We start from the raw sequence: 25,947 nt of genomic DNA, 5'->3' as shown, positions 1-25,947 counted from the left end.
AAGTAAGGAGGCTTGATAGCCACCAGACTGTAATATCTAGGCTGTCTATTTGTTCTAAAAAGTTTCTGCTCACCTTTTCCTGATACTGGCGACGTGAGGAGTCCAGCGACTGTATGAGCGCTGTGGCGTGGCCAATGAACATGGCATAACAGGTGGCTCCAACAATCATGCTGAGCATGGTGAGCCAGACATCAGTCATGCCCTCCGGGGCCTGCTGTCCATACCCAATACAGAGCATGTGGCTCATAGCCTTGAAGAGTGCGTGCGAGTACTGCTTCCCCCAGGATTCATTCTGCAGCAGACAAAGAGATCAGAGAAGAAGGGAGAAGGAGGAAAAATACATGTGCACAATGAAGGTAGGGAGAGCTGGTCCAACACTGTACGTTTCGCAGATATCTCTTAGTTAAGTTTCACATTGCAGTTCAATAGCCAGATTACAGTTCATCGGAGACATTCAAAGGAAACACCTATTTTGCAATAGGTGTACTGAAGAGAATACAGATTTCAATATAGTCTTACTTACTGAAGACAAGCGCAGTAGCAGTTGAGAAGTCGGCATCCCTCAACCATTGGAGATCTCATATATCTGAGATGCAAAAAAGAATCTGTATTTATTTTACACAATTGGGGTCTTGTGGATCTGAGGCACAAAGGGAATACATACCTCACAGTGTGTTGGTCTGTGGCCAAAGTCTATAACCTTCCAACCCCATGCTGCCCATTGCCTTCAACCATGAGTGGCAGGGGTTGTTCGCAAGGCCTATCCTGTCACCAGGCCTTATGGCCAACTCCATTTAACCATCCAGAAAGTTTTTCTAAATTCTTATTAATTATATAGTTAGAATGATATATTTTAGTACAAATTGAAAAGAAAAATGTAATTGTTAAGTTAGGAGTGAGATCACCTTCCAGTGTAAACCTTGAATGTTCAACTTTGAAAATAAATTAAGTTAGGCAAACAACCAGAGACACACTAAGACAAGAACCCTCAACCTTAATTTTGAGGGTCAGAGACCTTAACCAGTAGTTCAGAAAAGACTCCTTAGTATATATAGTGTTGAGACATATCTTTGACATTCAATCCAAATATTGTGTTGGTGAAAAAGACAAATGTTCCATCACTAAGAATATTTAACATTTAAAACACCTGTAAATAAACAGACACACTGCACAAGATACCAGGCCTTGAACCTTCCTTCTAGTGAGTGACAGTCCAATAGCGTTACCAGTAGGCCAGATGTCAGTCAGTCAAAATACTTTATTCGGCTGCAATCTGCAAAAAAAGATGCACCAAATCCATATAATCATCACACTGTAAAACCATTAAAACTCTACTATATACAAGCTCAACTACTTAAATAAGAGCTCCGTAACTTAAAAACACTTAAAATAAAATTTAGCATGGCCACAGTCACTTCATCCTTGCCCAGGCCTTGCAAATAGGCAAATGCTGCTTTATGAGCCCTGATCCAACGCCCCGCAGAAGTGGGCGCAGAAAGCGCTTTCTCTCCTTCGCATAGAATGTACAAAATAAGGTCAGATGCAATGTTGATTGATTTTCCGCGGGTTTGCAATGGCATGATAGCAGGGATGAAAGCCATGTCTCTCTATTAGGGAAAGCCAACAGAAAGTGCAATGTTCCAAGACGGAATCTGGTCAGCAAAAACGTGTGCCTCTCATTATTCACAACCTGTTAAGAAAGTGCCATGGACACTGTCCCACATTTCTAGGGCCTTCCCTTCCTCATGATTGGATTACAGGGGTTCATTGAGCATAAACTCTAGACACAGTTCCTTCACCCTGCTCAAGGACATGCAAGTCAAGGTGTCCGGATCGGAGTAATACAATGGAAACTCCATCCTCTCAAAGCTCTTCCGAACATAGTTCAAGCAGGGAATCTCCAATGCTCCATCCATCTTTAGGCAATCCTTCAAAATAAGTCTGTACCGATGAGCTTCGAGGTTCTTCCAGATATGTGCCCATAATAATAGGGGTTGCAATTTAACAAGATCTTCTAAAAGAGTCAGCCCCACCTCCTTGTGCCAAAAAGATGTTGTAGTGTATTGCAGGACTGCCAATAATCTGCATATGAACTTATTCTGCACTATGTGCAATAAGGTGCAATTAATGTATCCCCAAATTCCTGCACCAAATAGGGCAATAGAGACACATTCGTTTATATAAACGTTAAGCATATCTCTCGCAGATTTATGACCCAGCCTTTTCGCAAACCTAAAGACCGCATATACAGACCTTAGAAACTACAAACCTTTAGATTTAATATACATCTCCAATTGAGATCAGTATCAAAAGGAATACCTAGGTATAAAAAGTGCAGAATTTTCCTAATTTCTTCACCTCCCAGTAAGAATGTTCTTGTCTTGGTCTGCCTAGGTCCACATTTCATTGCAAAATATTTAGAGCGATTAATTACCAGGCCTAAGTTATCCAGAAAAGAATTACAAGCATTCAGCAAACCCTTAGAGGCCATTAGCTGTTCGATCCATAAGTACAGCATCGCCCGCATAGAGCGGAACTGGTATTTCCCGAGTGCCCAACTTAGTGATATCTGTCCTCACTCTTTTCAGATGATTTTCAATACCATTTATATAGAGTTAGAAAAGAAATGGTGCCAGGACACATCTTTGTCTTAACCCAGAAGTTATAGGGAAGTCGTCAGTTAAATCGCCCTGTCTTATATAACGGACTCCAGCTGTGGTATGAGCATGTAGTCTCTGGAGCAGAGAAATAGCAGCATCAATACCCCTCTGTGCCATAATCCCTCACCGCTTAGAGCAGCCTTTATAGTCAAAGGCACAGGACAGGTCCATGAATGCAAGGTGTACACTGCCTTTTTTTTGCCTTAGCATATTTCTGTATTATCAAGGACAAATTTAGGGACTGCTTAACTGTACACAGCCCTGGGTGAAATCCAAACTGAAGATCCGAGAGCCCACGATTCTCTGCCACCCAATTTTCCAATTTCGCCAATGTCACCCTATCCAGAATCTTAGCTGTGCTATCCAACAATAAAATTGGCCGGTAGCATTGTGGTAATCTTTTATCTCCCTTTTTAAATATGGGCACAATCGTAGCCTCCCCCCATGAACGAACCAAGGGGCCACAAATAGCACTGTTCAACACATTGGTAACTATAGGTTCCCCAGAACTGTAAATTAGACTTTAAAACATCCATGGGAATACGGTCTGGACCAGGGGCCTTACCAACAAACTACTCTCTATTGCATGATTTATGTCCACTACATTAATCGAGCTGCACAGATCTAGAGTAGTTGAATCACTTATAACGCCTGCCACCAGAAGTAATTATTATTATTATTTTTAATTATTTTACAGCTACAGTTCCGCGGTAGGAGCCTCAAGGCCCCACGGTCTTAGCCAGCTCCCCGCCTTTTGTGGCAGCCGTCATTGCTCCCGTAAGCAGGGAGCTATTTGAAATAGCAGCTCCTGCTTGTGGGAGCAATGTTTTAATTTGTTTCCCTGCACACATATTTGCATGCAGGGAAACAGATGAAAACTCTGCTTTCACCAAGCAGGCGCCGTTTGACAGCTCCTGCTTGCAGAAAGCGGTGTTTGTTTGCTTTTTTCTTGGTGGGAGCTGTCAGCTTGGACATAGCAGGAGCCGGCCTTAAGGGGTGGTGGTGTTCCCCGGGGGTCCATGAAAGACCTCCTTCCTTCTTTAAATTCAGCCCCTGAGAGGTGGCTGACCCTGGGCCTGTGAGGGAGGCTGCACATCCCCTCTTGATTAACATAGTCAGCCCTGAGCCCCGGAGAGGTGGCGGTCCCTGAGGCTGCAGGGGGGCGCCCTTGCACTCATTGTGATTAAAGCCCTGGGGGGATGGCCGTCTTCAGGGCAGTGAGGGGGGAGTGCATCCACCCGCACTCATTATCATTAAAGCTCCAGGGAAGTGGTGGTCCCCAGGGCTTTGGCGAGGGCGCTTGGCCCACCCACATAAGTATAAGCAACAGAGACCCGAGGGCATAAAAGTGCCCTAGGTGGCATGCCCCATGCACCCCCGTCTTTATTTTCATATGCCCCCAGGACCTTGCCCCCACCAGGGGCTTCAAAAAAACAAGGGCAGGAGTACACCCTTGTTTTTTTCAAAATATTTTGCTGAGAATGACATCACAAATTCACTGAAATGTTTTTTTAAAGTGTTTTAAGCCCAGGGGTGCGGGCATGGTGGGGGGTGCCCCTACCGTGGCCCCTTTTCTTATTTTTTCACTTTTTTGGTGGAAATCTGTTTCAGCCAAGTCCCAGATGGCTGCCAACACTTCCTAGTTGAAGTGTTGGCAGACAATCAGAGCTCTGCCTTTTTCTGGGGACCTGGTTAGTGTTCACAAAGTCATCGGGGAGTATCCACGCCCCTGGATATACAAATTTATTTCCCCTTTAATCTCTCTAAAACTATTGAGCAAATTTACAACAAATATCCAAAAGCACACTCTGTGGAAAAAAATCTCGCTTTCTGCCAGATTCGTACAATTCCATCTAGCATTTCGGGCTTTAGTTGTGTTCAAAACTCCTATGGAAATTAACATGGGAAACACATGTTTTTTCACCTTTCCTTTTTCTCGGCCCCCGCTTGACAGATCACCTCAAAACTTTCAGCGTGCAAGAAAAATCACCGGCATACTTTTTGTGAAAGTTTCCGAAAGATTCGTCAAACAGTGCCAAAGATATAGGCAATTCAATAAACACTTTTTCTATGGAAACACAGCCCTAACTATAACAACTTCATGGTGACCGCCACAAGGTAATGTATAAATAGTCAAGGTACATGTATGTGGAGTTAAGTATTTGAATTCTCTTCCTTCTTGCCCTTTTCATTCTCGTTTTTGCGTTTGGGTTTCCCTTTTTTCCACTTTGTGGATGCTGTAATCACTTAGTACCACCTCGCTAACTTATCTTGCTCAAAATCAGCCTCTTCCTTCCAGATCTTTTTCTTTCACTTTATTTTTGTCTTTGGTTTCTGCACTATTTTCCCTCCCACCCATTTTACATTTTCAAATAAACTAAAGGAAATACATACATTATATAAGCTGGATAAATTGTACTTAAAACAGTTGGAATTTGGAAGTCAGGGCCCTACTAACTAATTGTTCACAAGTCTTTATGGCAATCACTCCTCAGCGGGGCAGGCGCAGTCACATGTCAGGTTTGAAAAGGCTGGGAGGGCAAATGCATGGGTAGCACAAATAGGTATCGGTAAAATACGTAATCTTAGCCATCGGTAATTACTCTGGACTGTATTAATTCCATCACTTCTTGGCTTGAAAGTGTCACTACTTACTTAGAGAACAACCACAAACAAGTCAATGTTGACTCAACCCCAAAAGTGAATGTCCATTAGAAACTGCAAGGCCACGTTCCCTCTAAAATGAATTGTTTTGCAGCCAGCTATTCCGCCTCTAAAAGGCTATTATTTCTGGGCACAGCACATACTGTGTAAGTCAGTGACTGTGAAAGGAAAACTTAGCTGGGTCAGAGCCAGCAACATGTCGTGCTTGGCTTCTCTGCCTGAAAGGCCTCTGGGGTTGATACAGAGTCAGTCAAATACTGTCCTTCTCTGCTTCTGAAAGGCTGGCAGGGCTAGGGTAGAGGTGGTCAGATTTCTTGCTTGTTTGCCTCCGAAGTGCCAGTAGGGCGGGGGTAGTATCATACACATCATCCTTACCCTTGTGGAGTTCTAGTGGTGTCCCTTGCCGGGCCCGTACCATCTTAAAAACCATCACTACCAGCACCCACCCTTATTTTGCTGATTTGCGTACCATCTCTGGTGGGACTTGGCACACCCTCAGCCAGGGCACCGCGAAAGAAGTGCAAAACAAGGAAATACAAAGCAACAGGCCTTCTCCTTCTATACACCCAAGATCAGAAACGGCATTTCCATATCCATCAGGACTGCCACAACCCTGTTCCAATCACGTTATGGGCTGTAGGCATACCTCTTTAAAGTACGCTACATCATGGCCCACTAACAGCCGAATTCTCCACTCAGACGCCACTACCCTCCAATCTCTTGTTGACTGCATCTTTGATTTTGACTCAGTATCTGCTGCCTCTTGGCTAAATTTTTTGTTCGACTAATAACAAATGCAGTGATGCATAAAGTCTAGTGCCTGGCAAAAAATAAAAGTCTAGGGCCTGACTATCAGCGTCAAGTATTTGTAGCTAAGGGTAGGTCCTCCTCCCTGCTGGTTTGCACTTTCCTACCACTTGTCCAGCTCTTGCTCCACCTGTTCCCATGGGTCATAAAGACAGCAGTGGGAAAAGAAACTAAACATAGCTCTCAAATTCCTGTTTTGTTCGCACTTTCCACGTCCAGTCCTTCACCAGCAACTAGTGGGCTGCTGAAGGTCTAAGAGAGAGCAAAGAGTTAACCTGTGTTTTAATAGAGGGTCAAAGGGCGTGTGATGTCACTTCCGCTGCCCCTAGCATTTTGAGGTATCCATGTCCTTATGGTTGCCACTCCTGAGTCTTAGCTAGAAGTCATCAAACTACCGATTTCACCACAGGTCCATATAGTTTTTTGGTAATTTTATGTGTGGTTGTCTGGAAAGCAGAAAACAAAATATAATTCTCACCCCCAAGTGCATTGCGGTTATTGTGCCAGGTAGAGCATTTTCACCCCAGGCACTGCCACGTGGAGCAGCCCTGCGTTTATTTTTTCCACTTTGAGCAATGTTAGAACAAACTCTGCAGTGAAGGCAGAAGCAACTCGATGCTGTAAACCCAAGGGACGTTTCCAGGAAAATGTCCCTGAATAAATGCTGTCAAGACGAATACAGAACACATCCCTTGAAGGCCACAGAGATAAAAGCAGGAGCACAGTGTAATACGACGAGAGCGGGGGAGAGAGAGATAAACGGAGCGACAGACAGACAGACGATAGATAGATAGATAGATAGATAGATAGATAGATAGATAGATAGATAGATAGATAGATAGATATGTGAAGCAGAGAGCAGCCAGACGGAAGGTATACCCTCTTAAAGCAAAAAGTGGATAAAAAAAAATATTTCATTTAGGAACCTGAATCACTGATGGACTATCATACAGGAAAGTTTTGAGATTTTCCAACATCTTATATGTCTAGTAGGCTGGAAGAATTTGAGAAGGGTCAGTCACATGTCACATCTGTCTGTGTATGAAGGGCTAGTGTGGTTAGCATACATTCAGTCACAAAGCAGGCCTACCTTTCTCTGAAAGCCATGTGGTGCTGGACATCATCACATGATAGGCTCACCTCCTTCTGAAAGCCCAGTGAGGCTTTAGCAGAGCCAGACATGTAAATGATGCTGCAATAAATGCATCCCTATGCTCCACGATAACTGCCAGTATGCTGAGGTCACTGAAGAAATCTAATTTCAATAAGGTTGCCATTTTAAGAATTACAAAGGGTATGTTAAGAACAACGACCTTGCCAAAGTTTGCAGGCCAAGCAATACTCAGCAAACTTGCCCCAAGCCCGGTGCCACAAATACCAGTACTGAACTGTCGGACAATATGAAGCTATGACAGTCATGTGGCAAAAAAAGGGACGAAGTGCCTTCCACATAATGTATGTTGTTGAAGCCTCTGGTTCAAATTGCAGGTCACAAGCTAAGTGCTGCTTCACTTTCTAAGGACACCGTATTATAGAGCTGATCAAGACTGGCATGTCTTTGAGCTTAACAGTTCATGACAAAAGCTAGACATATTTACCTTTAGAAATAACATGGCACAGAAGGTATTTCAGTCAAGGTCGACTATCAGAGTCACCTTTATTTTTGTGCAGGCTCAATCTGAAGGTATTGGAGTGCTTTACACGAGCACCAGTTAGATCACATCAGGTCACATTACTTTTTAATTTTTTTGTTTCCTGGACAGGGATCTCAAGTGATTTGCTCAGAATTACAGGATGTTCAGCCGAGGCTCGAACCTGGTTTACCAGTTCAAAAATCAGCAACTCTGGCTGTGTCACCACATCTTCTCCCCACTCCCTCTTTTCTGAGACTATTCATTTAAAAGACAGGCTGTTTATGGTGGGAGAGTTCCTGGAGCTTTTCCGAGACACTGAGGCCCAAAAGAACAAACAGGCAAAGGTGCATACCAGTGAATCTGCTGTCCTGTCACTCTGTAATACAGAAAAGAAGTGAAAAGGGGCCAGAAAAGTTGGAGAGGGCTGTTGTCATAGGTGGTATCCCCTTGTAGTTGTTGCCCATAAACTGAAAGAGGCTGATGAAGTGTGTATCCGTGACAACATATGGGAAAGAAGCACTGGTACTTCATTTTGCTATGGCAATCTCTGAGCTACATGATCCAGGGTGCTCAAGTATCTGAGGACCTTTTCTGAGTAGCTCATCCAATCCAAGTGGTTTGCAATCTGTAACTTAGGGCGTTGATTTTATGATAGACTTGACAAAACCTAGATCCTGGAAAGTATAGAAAATACTTTGAAAACTTGAAAGAGCTGAAATAATGAAGGAAAAAAGAATCCTTAGAGAACCTGAATGCATTTCACTAGTAGGTGCAGAAACTGGGACAGACATTACAAATAGACTGAGGACTTGCTAAATGTCCTTGGGAGATACAGGCAATGAGTGTGATGTCACAGGAGTCTTTTGGATTTGAGAGAGACATTGTTTGAACCTGGACCTGACGGAGATGTTGTATGAGGTTCTGAGCAAAGGTCTTATTTTCATTTGATTGACTTGTTAAAGACATAGAGAGATGCAGGACCTGTGGAAGACATAATTGAGTTGTAAAAGAAGGGGAAATTAGCAGGTATGATTATCCTTGGAATCCTGTCTGCAGGAAAATGTGAAACACAAAAGATGATGGGAGGGATGCTTGCAATTTGTTTAACCACTGGCAATAGCTAAGGGAAGAACTTAATTCCATTGTTCTTTTGCCCACCAAGCTACCTCAGGTTAGACCTAGACATATGCAAATCAGTCTTGGTCCTTCTCCAATAGGCACACTAGAGCCCCAACCTTCCCTTTTTAAAGTGGCTGCGGTCGAAAATCCATAGGCCATTTCTCTCTTTCCACCCTTGATGAGTCCTAACTTCCTATATTTATATGTTATATAAATATATATGCAATTGTAAGTTATTTTATACTTTTCTGTATTAAGTAAACATTTTAGAAAATTAATCAAGCATCAAAAGGAAAGTAGGCTTTTACGATTAGAAAAAATTGTATTTTCTACTTCCAAGGACACAGCAAGGATTAAAATACTCCTACCTTAACAAAGTACTTTCCACAGATAGCTTTACTCACAAAAGCACTCTACGCTTGTAGAGAAAAAGACAAATACATGATCCAGCTCAGCATTATATAACACTTGGAAACTGATTAGTAGTTCACAAACCTGGGGTGTGGTTCATAGACACACAGAGTTTGATGATCCGGCCTTGCAGTTCTTCGGGTACAAACTGGGGAAGCAAAGTTGTTCAGAGATGTAGGGACAAGAAGAGCTCAGCCGGTGCGTGCTAAGAAGGCATTGAGCCGAAGGAGAAGGGTGGGCGTGCAAGGGAAGGAATCCATGCGTTAACAGGGTGGGCATTGAAGAGATGTGTCAAAGTGGAAGACAGCAAGAAACCAAAGGATCCATTAGGGATATGTCTAAAATGCAACGTGCAGACTGCAAAGAACTCTTCGATAAAATGACCACCAGATCAAAGGTGGACTGCTAGCCTTGGTTAATATCTTGCGACTTCCTTACAGGTTGGTGTCTCAGAAGAGCTGTCAGCGTTGGAGAAGTATTAGTTTAGCTTACATCCAATATCTGAATGATGATGCTATAGCGGTAGAGGGTCACAGTATCATGGTCAAATATCGATCTATATCAAAATCAAGTCCACATTATCGCCTATCTCTACAATGTCAAGTTACAGTGATGCGGGGTAAGAATAGTAAATCTGTACTTCCTTGATCCACTTACCTTGATATAGTGGTAGCCGATATTGTGGAGTCAATATTTGTAGTTGATATTCTAGACTTCAATATTGTGACATACAACGTGCCTTAGCACTGTCAGCTTTTTAAAGTCACCTGTTTGCCAATAAATCTCATAATTCATTTAAAGGCTAGTCCACATTTGCACGAGATCTGTGTTATTAAGGGTTGTTTTTGTAATGCAGAGGTTCAAGACATGCAATTCAGAAAAACAGGGTATTAAGACAGGTTCAAACATTGAGGATCTTCAAAAACAGTTCTATCGCACATGCTCCTGATGCTTTGTGTACTTAGCAAGCTTCTTAAATCTGCTGAGCATGCACACAATCCGAACCAGGCACCCTTTTAAACCCAATTGAGAAAGTTCAGAATCTGTATACATTGGGAGTACAGTTGAATGCTAATAAATAAGGCATGCTACTGAATCCATATTTGTGAACAGATAATATTCCAAAACGCATGGAAATTGGACACATCCCTAAATACTGAGTAGGCTCCTGATTGCTCTATGACCTGGGCATACTACTGATTGTATATTGACTTAGCATGTGCCTGCTGAATTAAGGCAATTGACTAGGATCCTGGATTTATATTAACTGGGAGCTTTCGCAGGATCATATGAATTTACTGTGTTCCTGAATCTTTACGTGTACCTGAGCATGCTCCTGTATCTATATGAGCTAAGCATTTTTCAGAATCAGAATGAACTGAACATGATGCACATTGCACGTGAAATGAACATGCTCCTTATGAACCTATCTACCTATATATACTCCTGAATCCATGCTCCTGATCCTACATGAACTATTCATACTCTTCATGAATGCATATAATGAAGCAGTCTCCCGATTCCTTAAGAAATGAGCCTGCTCTTGAAGCACACAACTAGAGCATCCTTCTCTCTAACCAATCTAATCTGAGTAAGCCACTGGATTTATATGCACTGAACCTGCTGCCAAATCAGGATAATTGAGCATGTTTTAAAATTTGTATGAATTGTTCATGCTTGTCATAAACCTAACTTTATTAATCTTGTTCTTGAAATCATAGGAACTAGGCATGCTTCTCATCGGTCATGAACTGAGGTCGCTCCTCCTAATGATTGAGATTTGAGCTAGTCATACTCCTGAATCCATGTATGCTCTTCCTGAATCTATTGATGACGACCATGTATACTATATATATCCTGTGCATGCATCCAAACTCACAGAAGTGAACATCCTCACAAACCAGACCATGTTCTTCCCAATTGTGAGCCTGGTCCAAGTCTATATAAACTGAGCAGCATTTCAAAATGTTTATGAAATGAAGACTGGTGTAGACAATGTATAAGCTAACATATATGCTACTGAAAGAACCCACATTGAGCATGCTTCTGAATCAGTGAGCATTCAGTAGGCTCCAGAAGAAGAGTACACAAACATTGTACACTTATGGCCTGATTTAGAGTTTGCCGGAGGGGTTACCCAGTCACAACAGTGACGGATATCCTGTCTGCCAAAATTTAAGTCCTATGGGATGTAATGGGATTTATATTTCGGCAGACAGGATATCTGCCAAGGTTGTAATGGAGTAACCCCTCTGCCAAACTCTAAAACAGGCCCTCAGTCTTCAATTGAAGCATTTTATACTGAACACGTCCTCATGCAGTCTGCATTGAACATGCTTCTGAAGCCGTCTGCATTGAACATGCTCCTGAAGGAGTCTGCATTGAACATGCTCCTGAAGCAGTCTGCATTGAACATGCAGCCTGGATTGAACATGCTCCTGAAGCAGTCTGCACTGAACCTGCTCCTGAAGCAGTCTTCACTGAACCTGCTCCTGAAGCAGTCTGCACTGAACCTGCTCCTGAAGCAGTCTGCACTGAACCTGCTCCTGAAGGAGTCTGCACTGAACATGCTCCTGAAGCAGTCTTCACTGAACCTGCTCCTGAAGCAGTCTGCATTAAACATGCTCCTGAAGCAGTCTTCACTGAACCTGCTCCTGAACCAGTCTGCACTGAACCTGCTCCTGAAGCAGTCTTCACTGAACCTGCTCCTGAAGCAGTCTGCACTTAACCTGCTCCTGAAGCAGTCTGCACTGAACCTGCTCCTGAGGCAGTCTGCATTGAACCTGCTCCTGAAGCAGTCTGCACTGAACCTGCTCCTGAGGCATTCTGCACTGAACATGCTCCTGAAGCAGTCTGCACTGAACCTGCTCCTGAGGCAGTCTGCACTGAACCTGCTCCTGAAGCAGTCTGCACTGAACCTGCTCCTGAAGCAGTCTGCACTGAACCTGCTCCTGAAGCAGTCTGCACTGAACCTGCTCCTGAAGCAGTCTGCACTGAACCTGCTCCTGAAGCAGTCTGCACTGAACCTGCTCCTGAAGCAGTCTTCACTGAACCTGCTCCTGAAGCAGTCTGCACTGAAAATGCTCCTGAGGCAGTCTTCACTGAACCTGCTCCTGAAGCAGTCTTCACTGAACCTGCTCCTGAAGCAGTCTGCACTGAACCTGCTCCTGAAGCATTCTGCACTGAACCTGCTCCTGAACCAGTCTGCACTGAACATGCAGCCTGGATTGAGCATGCTCCTGAAGCAGTCTGCACTAAACCTGCTCCTGAAGCAGTCTGCACTGAACCTGCTCCTGAACCAGTCTGCACTGAACCTGCTCCTGAAGCAGTCTGCACTGAACATGCTCCTGAAGCAGTCTGCACTGAACATGCAGCCTGGATTGAACCTGCTCCTGAAGCAGTCTGCACTGAACCTGCTCCTGAAGCAGTCTGCACTGAACCTGCTCCTGAAGCAGTCTGCACTGAACCTGCTCCTGAAGCAGTCTTCACTGAACCTGCTCCTGAAGCAGTCTTCACTGAACATGCTCCTGAAGCAGTCTTCACTGAACCTGCTCCTGAAGCAGTCTTCACTGAACCTGCTCCTGAAGCAGTCTGCACTGAACCTGCTCCTGAAGCAGTCTGCATTGAACATGCTCCTGAAGCAGTCTGCACTGAACATGCTCCTGAAGCAGTCTGCACTGAACCTGCTCCTGAAGCAGTCTGCACTGAACCTGCTCCTGAAGCAGTCTGCACTGAACCTGCTCCTGAAGCAGTCTGCACTGAACATGCTCCTGAAGCAGTCTGCACTGAACCTGCTCCTGAAGCAGTCTGCACTGAACATGCAGCCTGGATTGAACATGCTCCTGAAGCAGTCTGCACTGAACCTGCTCCTGAAGCAGTCTGCACTGAACCTGCTCCTGAAGCAGTCTTCACTGAACCTGCTCCTGAAGCAGTCTTCACTGAACCTGCTCCTGAAGCAGTCTTCACTGAACATGCTCCTGAAGCAGTCTGCACTGAACATGCTCCTGAAGCAGTCTTTTGTGAGCATATTCCTGAGCCATTGTGTGCAGAACATGCTCCAGTAAACAGATATTACTAGGACATCTTTGAAGCTGTGTGTTTGAATGAAGTTCTAGGAACAGTATGCACTGACCATGCTTCTGTAACAGTCTCCACTGAACATTCACCTGCATTAATTGTACTCCTAACATGCAGGCTACTGAACATGCTCGTGACGCAGGTGCCACCACTTACGATTCTGAAGTAGAGTGGACTGAACATGCTCCTGACACAGACTGCACTAAGTATTCTACTTAACGAGTATGTACTGAACATGTGCCTGAAGCAGGATGCTCTCAGCCTGCTTCCGAAGAAGAGCTTTTGAGTATGCTCATGAAGGAAGATGCTTTGAACGTACTCCTGAATCGGTGTGCCCTAAAAATATTCCCTGGCCCTCCAGTGCATATTCTCCAGACGCAGTGTGTGGTGAGCATGCTAATGGAGCCTTATGAACCAAACATGCTCCTGTAGCAGGTTGCATCAATCATGCTCCTCATGAAGTGTGCTGAGTATGCTTCCGACAGAATCTGTACTAAACATACAGCTGATGCAATGTGACGACCCATGAAGCAGTCTGTGCTGAAAATGTTCCCAGAGTCGACACTGCAAATGCACCTTGAAGCCTCCTTCACCCCATCTTAGTCGTGCCTCATGCACTCATGACATAGCCCCTGCTTCGCCATGCCCGCTCATGCTCTTCCATCATGGTTTCATGCAGCAGAGAAACAGTCAATGAATATGTACGATACCTAGGGAAGACCTAGGAGGTTCATTGTGTCAATACCTGAGGTTAAAAAAATGTGACTGATTAATGCTTTAATTCACAAGCCTCAAGATCCACTTGACACACAATCCTCAGTAGAAATGTTCTAGCTATCCATCTCAACCATAAAAATTACTAAACAAATACAAGTAGTTGCACAGTCAAAATTATTTTTAAATGTCAAATTTACTCCCTTTACAGTCAGATGGATGAACACGTGACTATTTTCAGAGAAAACAGAAAACATCTCGGAGTCCAGGCTTAGGTTTATGGGTTATCAGTGACTTTTAAAACTCCTACTTAAGGGCTATGGTTCATAGTTAGGGGTTAAGAAAATACATTGGTAAAACTAGTCATCTGAATTAAGAATGGGGTTTTCTGCTTTGCGTGCATGTTCACAGATAAGAGAGTGCAGCTGTCGGTGTGGGTAAAGGGTTTGGAATTATGATTCAGTTCATGGTTGTATGGCTACTATTTAGTTTGGTTTGGTTTACTATTAGCATTAGGAATTTAGATTTGTGGTTTGTCTTTAGTATTGTGGTTTGGGTTGGACTTAAAGCTGAAAGTTGAGGGATTATGGACAGAGCTGAAATTAGTTTTGGGGTTAGGTTTAAGAATAGTTTTAGGAGGTTCATGGATAGGTTTGAGTGCTAGTATTGGATTTGTAACTGTCAGCATAAAGTTATTTTGGTTTGCACTATGGTGGTGTTAGAGTCTGGTTTAAAGTTTGGTTTAGGCTTTTGTTAAAGTCAAGGTTAGGTGTAGGGTTGTGAAGGTGGTTTAGGAGTTACATTCAGGGTGAGGGTGAAAAGTTGTTTGGTAATGTTTGAAATATACGGTTAAGAATTGGACAGTGCAGTGTTCGAAGGGGTGCTTAATGGTTAGAATTAGTATTAGAGAAGCGGTAAGGGCAAAATTATGGTTAAGTGATGTGTCCAGACTTTGGGTGATGGTAGAGACACAGGCTTGTCTTTAGAGTTATGCTTAGCAGTTAGAGTTAAAGTGGGCGGTCAGAGGTTAATCGCTATGTCTGGGTTAGTAGTTAAAGTGAAGACTAAGGGACGATGGTTACCCTAAAAAAACTGCAGCCAGAATTGGTCCAATCAGTATAGAGAAACACCTGGATGGGAAAGAGGAATAATGACCATGAGCTAACCTTTCATTCATTAATTCATTCATCCGAGTGATTTATTTCCTCCATAAAATCAGTAAAGTTGCATAAAACCCATACAGACAACAGTTCCTTTGAAAACAATACATTTCCTTTGTCATTGATTAAAAATCCATTATTTCATCAAAACAAGCCTTTACAAAAAGTGAAAACAGTCCTAGTATAATGCCAGACAGAACAATGCACAATAATGTCCATAACAAACAAAACACATGTATAAGTTTCTTAGAATGTTACTAAACCTATTAGGGAGTTTAGCCTTGAAAGTGGTCAGAGCAATGCATTAATTAAGTAAATAGTCCCAAAAGGTGCATTTACTAGGTTAATCAACCCTTGATCAAATTGAAAATTTGCAATATAGATATATTTGCAATTAAATACACTGCTTACTTTTTGAGGCATTTCTAATGTATTTCCCATTCTATATTATTACATTTGAAACTGAGTTTTGTACTCTATCAGTATCTTCTTTTTTTGCATATCTGAGCTCATCCCATGAATTATTTATGCTGAACTCAATAACGAGAGGATTCAACCTGCAGTTTTAAATTCCATTGTACAGGAAACTGAAAGATAAGGATGTAATTTAATTTTCCCTGCCTTTTGGAACCAGGCATATATTCCAGTGTTGCCAGCTATAAAGCGGAAATGTTCCTCTTCTGGTTGTAAAGAGACCTTGCTTCAAAGGTTGGATCAAAATGTCAATGTAACTTTCTCTAGACTGAAAGATATTTCGCTCTAAGGTTGTACACGGAACTCAGCACTTGAAGTTCTACCTGCCGTTTACTTTTGCAGGGTCGCCTATGAAGAAGTTAGTGCTCTCACTCAAATTTCAGACATGGATTGGTATTTCTGGACATGACTTCTACAACAAGTGGCTCATGAGCCACTAGTAGCTCTCAAGCTACCTATAGGTAGCTCTCGTGTGTGCAGTCCACCCCACTAAATTAGAAGTTTTTGATTGGTTGAATTAATACATGTAGACCAAAACTGAAACGTGTGCATTCAAGATGTAAATATGTGTATTCTCAGAACTGATAATCTGATGTTTGGAGACAGATGCTTGCATTTACAAAATATATTTAAAGCTGTTATTTCAGTGCTGCATTATGCAGCGTTGGGGAGACTTATTATGAATATCAGCTATGGCTGTTAGTATGCATTGGCATTAATTGTGATACGCCATTTTTACATTACCTTTTGGTTACATTTTTTACCTTCTGACATCACACTTAGAATGAACCAAATAGAATACAACCTCAGTTATCACCACGACAGAGTTCTCAACTCTCTTGATTACATGGGCAGCTCGCCCATTCAAGAGTATTTTGTATTCTAGTTCTTGTAGTGTTCCTATCTCATTAGAAAATCTGGTTCCCGAGCACTAGGATGCTAAATCTATTATCACTAAAAGCCACCTTTTCGTGGTATTTTGGTGGACATGCTGATGACCATTTAACCTATATGATATCATAATATGGTGCATTCTGATCATACACATGTCCTGGAAGGCTTTGACGAATAAGATCATGTTTTAGGTCTTTTTATATCACCAAGCGGGTTATATTAATGCAATCTGAGGGTGGTACAATAAAATCCGGGTGAGAAAATAATAATCATCTCTCTGATCCATAAATACTAGTCTTCACTCATAATTAGCATTATTGCTACATGTATATTTATCTTATTTTGTGACTTGTTTGTAACTGTTTACATCAGTAAAAAAGACAACAATTTTTTGGGGACACACACAAAGTGCATAACATTAAGGTTCAGCCTGATTAAGAGACAAACGCTAGCATGCTGGATAAGCCCAGCACTACACATTTCTGCCACTTAGCAGCCATTCTCAAACCCATCCCCAACCAGAATCAAGGCCTCAATTAGCTCTAACAAGGTCAGCTATGTCTCTCAAGATTAACACTGCACGAAACCCAAGATCTAAAAAACAACCTTAATCCATTTTACGGCCAGATCCTCTTTGAGATGGAAACCAGGTGACGTACTTCCAAGAAGGGTTGAAGTTTACAAGGATATGCCCCTGCGTGTAGTAGCATGATCATAGTCTAAGAATAACCGAACTCTAGAGCCTTAGGACCTCTGAAAAGAGTCCAGTTTATAAGACATCAGAAGCCAAATCACTCTTATAAACAGCCCCAGATTCTTGTCAATAAAGGCCCAAATACCAACTCTAAGACACCACACCAAAATCTAAAGGATCATGTTGTATCACATCTGGACATGACCCAAAGCTCCTTAACAAATACAATCCTTGAAAAACTCTTCACTATGGGCCAGCATGCCCTGTTCAGCTCATATGTACATGGCTCAAGCCACATAAATGCAGTTTTACAGGAAAATCCACCCAGACGTGATATTCATTTATGGAATGCATGGGCATGCCCAGAATGCCACATGTCTCAAACAATACACACTTTTTATTAAAATCTGTGCACGTATGTACTAGAAAATGTACACTCCGATAAACTACAATCCAAAGGGCACTGACTCCCCTCTTGAAATCATTACAATCAGGTGCAGGATGTTAGAAATAGCCTGGTATATCGGTAGGTATTTAATGTATCCCAATTATGAAAACATACTCATGGCACAGCAATACTGGCCTCACTGTGAGGGGTGTTTCGAGTTGTTGCTCCCAGCAGGATTATAAAATCTGCAGTAAGTCCACGGGTCTTTTGTGTTTAACCTGGAAATGTCATAAATGGAACTGTCCAGGTGAAACTGTGGGGAGCAATGAGGTCTTCCTGCAACTTTTGAACCATCATAGCGTCCTCTTTACGGCAAACACAGTCTGCTGCATGTATTTATAGAAAAATGTCTTATAAATGAAGAAACATCCGGTTGCAATGAATCACCGCCTTGTTTGGAGCTGGTTCACTAAATAGCTCATTCTTTATTCTTCAGTTGTTAACATGTTGAAAAATACACACCTTTGTTATCAACACAAACCTAAGAACAATTTTCTATGTAGATAATAATTTGATTTTCAGTATTCTGACAGAGCAGTTTTCTCATTGTTTTCTTATTGTTGTTTAATGGTATGTTCATTCACGATGAATTCTTCTGTGTTTATTGGTGCTAATTAGCTGTAATTAAAGCTCGCTGTTGGAAGTAATTTACTGTTCTTAGTAAAATGTAGACGATGCTGTCAACTTAAAAATAAGCATTGGCAAAGCTAATGGGTCTCGACTTAGGGACCTGTTGGCTTTGGCAACGTTTTTTATTGACGCTATACAGCATCGAAGATGCTATGCAACATGGCCAAAGAGCAAATAAAAATCCAAAAGGCACTGAGACAAGGCCACATCATTTTATATGCATGAGCCATGCATGTACGTACCAACAAAATGGCGCCGGTGCGGTTTTCTCTTTTTATTTACAGATACAATCTGAGTAGGTAAATAGAAAGAAGTAGGTGAGGGAAGCAAAATGGGGTTGGGGAGGAAACAATACAGGGGTGAGACAACACTGAGGTGTAAGCAACACGCAGGGTGCATGTGGGAAAAGTAACACGGAGGGAGACAGCTGGAAACACACATGCACTCTCATGGAATGCTTAACCAACAAGCATTAGGAAAGCCAATAGGTCTGGCCTATGCAAGAGCTATTGGCTTTGCTAATATATTTTAGCCATTTTGTACACCAGAGTGGTTGCTGTTCAGCATGGTTAAAAGTCAGTAGAGTACTAGAGGGTCACGTGGAGTGCCGTAGAATGGAATGGTGAAGAGTGGAGTAGAGTGTTATATAGTGGAGTGGCAGAGAGATTTGTGTAATGGGGTGGCATAGTATGGAGTTGTGTAGAGTGGCATACTCTACAGTGGCTTAGAGTAGGGTGGACTGGCGTAGAGTGCATTGGCTTACAGCTTTGCAGAGTATAGTGGTGTAGAGTGCAGTGACACTGAATTCATCTACATACAATGCTGCGTTGTAGAATGCGGTGGTGTAGATTAAAATAGAGTGGCACAGAGTGGAGTGGTGCAGAGTAGAGTGGCATAGATAAGAGTGCCATAGAATGGGTCAGAGTGGAGTGGCATAGAGTTCAGTGATGCAGAGAGAGGTGGCTCAGAGTAGAGCCAAGTGGCTTAGTGTTCATTGGCGTGGAGTACAGAGCAGCGTTGAGCTGAATAGAGTTAAGTGGCGTAGAGTGGTGCAGAGAAGAGTAACACAGAGTGCTGCAGAACAGAGTATAGTGCCATAGAGTGAAGTGGCATAGATTGTACAGTGCAGTGGTGTACAGTGGAGTGGGGTAGAGTGGCATAGAGTGCAGTGGCATAGAGTAGATTATTTCAGAATAGAGTGAATTGGCGTAGAATGGAGTGGTGCGGGGTAGAGTTCAGTTGCATAAAGTGACATAGAGTGTAATGGCATACAGTAAAGTGGTGTAGAGTGCAGTGGCATAGAGTGGAGTGGGACCGAGTAGATTAGCGTTGCTTACAGTGGATTGGCGTACAGTGCAGGGGCACAGAATTGAGTATTACAGAGTAAAGTGCATTGGCGTAGAGTGTATTGGAAAGGAGTGCAGTGTTGCACAGTGGCATAGAAGACAGTGGTGCAGAGTGGAGTTGTGCAGAGTAGATTAGTGTGGCCTACACTGGAGTGGTATAGAATGCAGTGATGCAGAGTAGAGTGGTGCAGAGTGCCTTGGGTACAGGGTAGACTAGAGAGGCGTAGCTTGAAGGGGAATAGAGTGGAGTGGTGCTGAGTGCAATGGCGTGGAGCAGTGTAAAGTGGAGTGGTGCAAAGTTGAGTACAGTGGTGTGGATTGGTGCAGAGTTTAGTGGAGAGGCGTATATCGGAGTGTGCATGGTATGGTAGCTCACTGCCATTACAGACAACACATTTTCAATTGAAATGACCATTACATATGCACAGACCTACAGTTTTGCTTGTAAAACTACACAGTGCACAAACAAATAGGTGTGGAAATTGCATCACCTAGTGTAGTGATTTGTTTTGATCACATTAAAGTATTTGTTTCAAGCACACTTCAGAAATATCAGAATAGTGCTTAATGTGTGTTCCTGATACATTCTGAAATACTTACACAGTTCATTTAAATATTGTTGTGTGCTAGAAAAAAAAACTATTCCCTAACCCCAGTATCCAGCAAGAGTGTCACATAAATCAGCTCACTTTGAAGTCAGAGAAAGAAAAGTAAACAAGCGCCATTTGGAAGACAGCACCTGACATTTGACCTCAGTATTTGAATGCACAGGAAATGTGACAAGATAAGAACAAGATTTAAAGATCTGTTTAGAGAAAGGGAATTTGTGGAAGAATACAGTGAACAGGGTATAGGCAATGGGAGGGATGAATTAAACCTGAACCAAATACAGCCAGCAAATAGAAAGCCAGAAAATGCGAGTTACAAACCACAAAGCCAATGGTAATCAACGGGCGGAATGCATTCCTAGTCAACTTTCTGTAAGTCCCCAAGATGTCGTTAGCAAACCAGACAGCTGCACTGTCTGGTAGGCTGCAACCTAAAATGAAAAAAGTAGTGCCCGAAAAGTAAGCAATGGAAGGACACAAGTAATGATGCCATGCTCCAGTTGAGGGGCAAACACAAAAAGAGTAAGGAAAACACCCACAAACTGATGAATAAAAAGTAAGCAAATGAGAGTAACAATAAAACCAATCAATGCCAACCAATGGGTGGGCACTATAGACTGTAAGCTGACAATTGATCTTTTCGTAAATAGACAGCTTGAGCTGTCTTTCATGACTTGTATTAGAAAGCTTTTTGGACACGATCACCACTTAAACCTACATTCAGACTATAAGGTGGTGCTAAATGGATAACATTTGCAGCAGGTGATCCATTTATACCATTTCTGTCAGACCTTGCTGTGTGATACAGACAATTATGCAAAATGTATTGATTTAAGATTTTATGCTGATTTTAAAATATGTCCCATTATGAAGATCAGCTCATCGTTATATGTTATAATCGAGTTGTGAGAACCTTAAACTTTTTTTAAAATACATTCAAAGCACAACCACCATGCTTTCAAAACTATGCATTCTAGAATGTAAGCACATTCCTGTTTTATAGGGCATTAACAGTATTTCACTGCAAGTAGTTACTTTTCAAATGGCTTAACACCTTTAGTATGTCTACTAAAGCCAAGAAAAATACCTTTAGCACACATAAAACTGTTCGTCTGTTTGCCCTTTATGGGTCCGTTAAAGCACAGTTTTCTATCATGTCTACTAAAACACAGAACCAACCATGTTTTGCAAATTTGCTTCACTGAATGTAACTTTGCAAATGTTATAGGATTTCGTTGTGTTTTGCAAAATATCCCAAGACGAACCTCCTTGAGGTACCACTACCACCTCAAACCACCACAAAGCCGAAAAATGTCACATTTCGTCTTGGATGGCATATGTAGGATCAGACAGCTGGTCAGGCATTTCAAATTTCGCAAAACAAACAAAACACATTAACCCAGGACTATTCAACACCTAAAGTGCGTTTGACACGCAATTTTTATTCTTTTAGGCTATTTTAGGCTATTCTTTGAATTTCAGCCAAATGTATTACTGCATAAAGTAATGCTGACTATCATACATGTGATGGCTAAACTATTTTGTGGTTTAAAAGCACATACAGGCATGTCCAGAGTAGTTTTACGGGCCACATTAAATTGGCCATATTTATGCCTGGACTTGTTCGAGCCCTATTCTGAACATACTCATGCAAACATTTCTTAATCCCGCATTCCTGTGCTGGACTGGGCAGGTGTGGACACGCTCCATCTCTGACCGTCGCCTGTTAGGACTTCTCCATCATGCACTACCTCTGGTTGGTTAAAATCTGGCCCGATCCTACCACATGATCCTCTGGGCTGGGATATGAGTCCTATTTTGTTGTTTATTACTCGCTTTCTTCATGCAATCTATTTTAAATACATAGGCCTTCATTATGAGTACTCCTTATTGGGCCTGGGAGATCTTCCTGTGCTTCCAAGAGCATCATTTAATGCGGTAATTACTCATTCGGTTTTCATTTTGCATCCTGGGACTTGTGGTCTTGCCTTTTCAAATACAAAACCAGGACAAATCCTAAATTCAAATAAACAAAAAAATCGACTGAAGCAGGTTATCTGATAGACCTGTGAGACTTGACAGCTATGTTCTTAGCTTGGGCCATGTTTTGGTAAGGTAACCAACTCGAAAATAGGTCTTTGCACTTAGCTGTCGAACCAAACATTTTTGCGGAAGAGAAATACTTCACGTGGCCCAAGATTTTTGATGGTGACTGTCAGCTTTTTTTTTTTGGCCTAGTAGTTAGTCATTTTGAATCCAAACTCTGTGATGCTACCCGCCCTGCCCCAACCCGGCTGTCTTGCTCAGAGCGACGTTCTGGCGCCACTAGAAGATTTTCACAAGATGCAAAGTTTTACTGCCTGCGTCGGTTCAGGCTTTATCGCCTTCATCAGTATATCTAAAAATAAAATAAAAGGTCTCAACATCCGTGAAATAAACAACTTAAGGGACAAAATTAATGGAATCACGAATATTTTCACGAATCGTTTATTGTCATTTTTAGCCTTCGGTCTGGGAATCTGTCCACAAAAGGCTTTTTAAGGCAAGAGTGAGAGAGGCGTTTCCTCTGATGTTTTACACTGAAATAGTAAAGTTCATGCAGGTCGATTGGGAAAGATTTGAGTGCTAATTTGTGGTGATTACTGTAATTAATTTGTAGGCTCAAGCTATCCTGCCTGGTAAACTGATAATCACGTTACAAACTGACACCAGAAGAGAAAAAAAAGTATTGGGTTTTAGGGAGATTAGCCCTGTCTCGGATAAATCCAGGCAGCGAAAGCCGAGATGGAGAAGAGGAGAGGTCAGACTTGACCAGGGATTCTACTTCTTGCCTAGAGACCTCACAGACCACCCTTATCCAACACTGCAAGCCTAGAAGAATTTGGGGAATATCACTGACGTCGAACAGATTTGTCCAATGAGAGCTTAATTGCTGGTTAAGACTCTGTAGAGACCGCATTGATGATGGCAGTCCAGAAACACCTTCACCAGAGACCCCAGGTGACCTCTAGAGAGCTCGGGAACAACAACTCCTCAGAAACACCTTTCCGATGAAGATTATTCAGAAACACCTGTCCCTGCAGACCTCGCAGATAACTTCCAGAAAGTTCTGTCTACGGAGACCTCAGCGATTGAGATAAGACTTTCAGAAACACGTTTTCCTAGAGACCACAGAGATCACAATTCCAGAAACATCTGTAGAGACTTCAGGGAAGAAGGCAGTCCAGAAACACGTCTATAAAAAACACAGGGAAAAAGGCAGTCCAGAAAAACCTATCTCTAAAAACAGCTGTCTGTAGAGCCTACAGGGAAGAAGGCAGTCCAGAAACACCTGTGTGCAGAGACCCCAGGGACTAGAGCAGTGCATAAACACCTGTCTGTAGAAACCTCAAGGAGGAAAGCAATTCATAAACACCTATCTGTAGAGAACTCCGAGAAAAAGGCAGTCTAGAAACACCTGTATGTAGAGACCACATGGATTAAAGCAGTCAAGAAACATGACTCCATAGATAACTAAGGGAAAAAGGCAGTCCAGAAACACATGTCTATAAAGAACAAAGGAAAGAAGGCATTCCTGAAACACCTGTCCGTGAAAAAGCCACTGAAGAAATATATGTCAATAGTAAACTTACAGAACAAGGCTGTCCATAAACATCTGTCCATAGATACCACTGAGAAGAAGGCAGTTGTCTATATGGAGTAGAGCTGCAAACAGATAAGTTGGTCTTTGGCTGACAGTCATGTTTGGCCCTGTTGAAGTTGACAACAGGAGTTTCCAAATGACGAGTTGGATATCCTTACTTTCTTGGTTGACAGCGGATCTGGATGATTCTTTCTAGGAAGGCTGTGCATGGTACAGTGGTAGTGAATTGTGTGGGCTTTGAGGAGTGTAGATGGCATGTGAAGTGTTTTTATACTGCACTGTACAGTTGATACTTTTCACCCCACTCATTTTCTTACCACTCAGTTTCACAGAGTTAATTGCAAATCAATGTGTATACACTTGCCCACTCAATAATGAAGGGTTAACAAGAAGTCTACCATCAAATGTTATTTCTTTGATTTCTTGGCTGGTGGATCTGCAAGTTAGATTTAATGACTCATCCTTGACGGTGAGCCCTTACCAGGGAAGGTGAATTTTCTCATGTGCCTCACCATTCTTAAATATAATAGAAGACAATGGCACCGTCATGATCAACTTAATGCCCTTCAACATTGGGGGAGACAAACCACCTACACAAATCATCCAGCATCCACCTCCCATCACTGACAACAGCTCCAGCCCCTCCTCCTGGTGCAAAAGGAGATGCATGGTCTATATCATGTGCATGTTGTAGACTTCCTTTCCCATCAACCCCCTGTGTGGTGACTTAAATTTGCTGCTGTTGACCTCATCTCTATTCCCAAATCCTCCCCTGAAATCATCCCTATATGATCATCGTGCAGGCCCTCCCCTCCAGAGAATCTTAGGGTACATGTGAAATGCAACCTGAAGATAAATATTTTGAAAAATCAGAGACTCCAAAACATGAACTATCAAACTATCCACAGTAAATATCACTAAAACAATTCTGGAAAATGCTCATAAATCCAACACTAACCTCTAATTGTTGGAGTTAGAGTGGTCAAGTGTCTTTGGCTGTATTTAGAAATTAAACATAGGTCAATATTTTAGTGAAGGGATATTTTTGTAACTCCAGTGTTTTGACAATATTTATTTTTGAGTCTTTGAGGCCTAGTCACCAAGGTTAATCCACACGAGTAAATCTACACATGTGTTGTCTTACATTTTTGAGTAAGGTTACCACTTTTGGCTTTCCACCATTTACAAGTTAAATATACTCAAAAATATAAACATGCATTTCCTCACCCCCTGAAACAAGTAGTCCAGTCAGTAAAAACATCCCATTCGACTATTAAATTACTACTAGCAGTGACTTTACAACCATATTTGATGTTAATCAAACTTTGCAACAACCTCTGCAATCAGGGCTGAGATCTCCCTATGGTAAGGTATAGTACATTTAAAAAAGTTAAAAAATGTAGGTTGAATGTTAATGCAAATTAATATAATGTATGTATTTTAAATGTAGATTCTTTTTTTTTAAATCCTATAACACTAACTACATTTTGAATTGAAACTATAATAAATGTAAGCATATAACATTAAAATCATTTTTTTAAAGATTTATTTAAAACAAACACGTCACACATGCTGCTTCCAGTAACCAAACTGAATCATGCCTATGTGACCAATTAACAGGTTCAGTTTTGAGAGAAGGTTGTAGTACAGGAGTACTCCTTTACCTTCTCATGCAAGCCTTTGTCAATTGGCCCCAAAATGCCAGACTCCCTATTAGTAAAAGTGCATTGAGGGTACAGTGTTTTCTACCTGTACTAGTTGTATATGAATATTCCTTAATAATCACATTTTATTCCCATTTTAGGATTTTCGTGGACAATTCACAAAGATATATAAGAGTAAGCAAAAGAGTATTACAGAAAGACTATTTTGCGTAATCCAAAATGTCTTTACGGTTAGGCCAGTATGTGTTACTACCTCTGAAACAGATTCAGATTCTTCTCCTGTTCCTACATATTCCAGTG

General features: G+C 42.0%; 1 protein-coding gene across 1 annotated transcript in view; it reads right to left on the bottom strand.

The window, feature by feature from the left end:
* Positions 1-25,947, bottom strand: part of HCN3 (hyperpolarization activated cyclic nucleotide gated potassium channel 3) — a 112,362-nt gene that overhangs the window by 30,495 nt on the left and 55,920 nt on the right. The window contains exon 4 of the mRNA XM_069218439.1: positions 74-292. Within this exon, the coding sequence (XP_069074540.1) occupies positions 74-292 (219 nt within the window). The remainder of the gene's footprint in view (positions 1-73; positions 293-25,947) is intronic.

The sequence above is a fragment of the Pleurodeles waltl genome, chromosome 12, assembly GCF_031143425.1.
Source record: "Pleurodeles waltl isolate 20211129_DDA chromosome 12, aPleWal1.hap1.20221129, whole genome shotgun sequence".
Classification (NCBI taxonomy): Eukaryota; Metazoa; Chordata; class Amphibia; order Caudata; family Salamandridae; genus Pleurodeles; species Pleurodeles waltl.
This window is presented reverse-complemented; position numbering and strand designations above follow the sequence as displayed.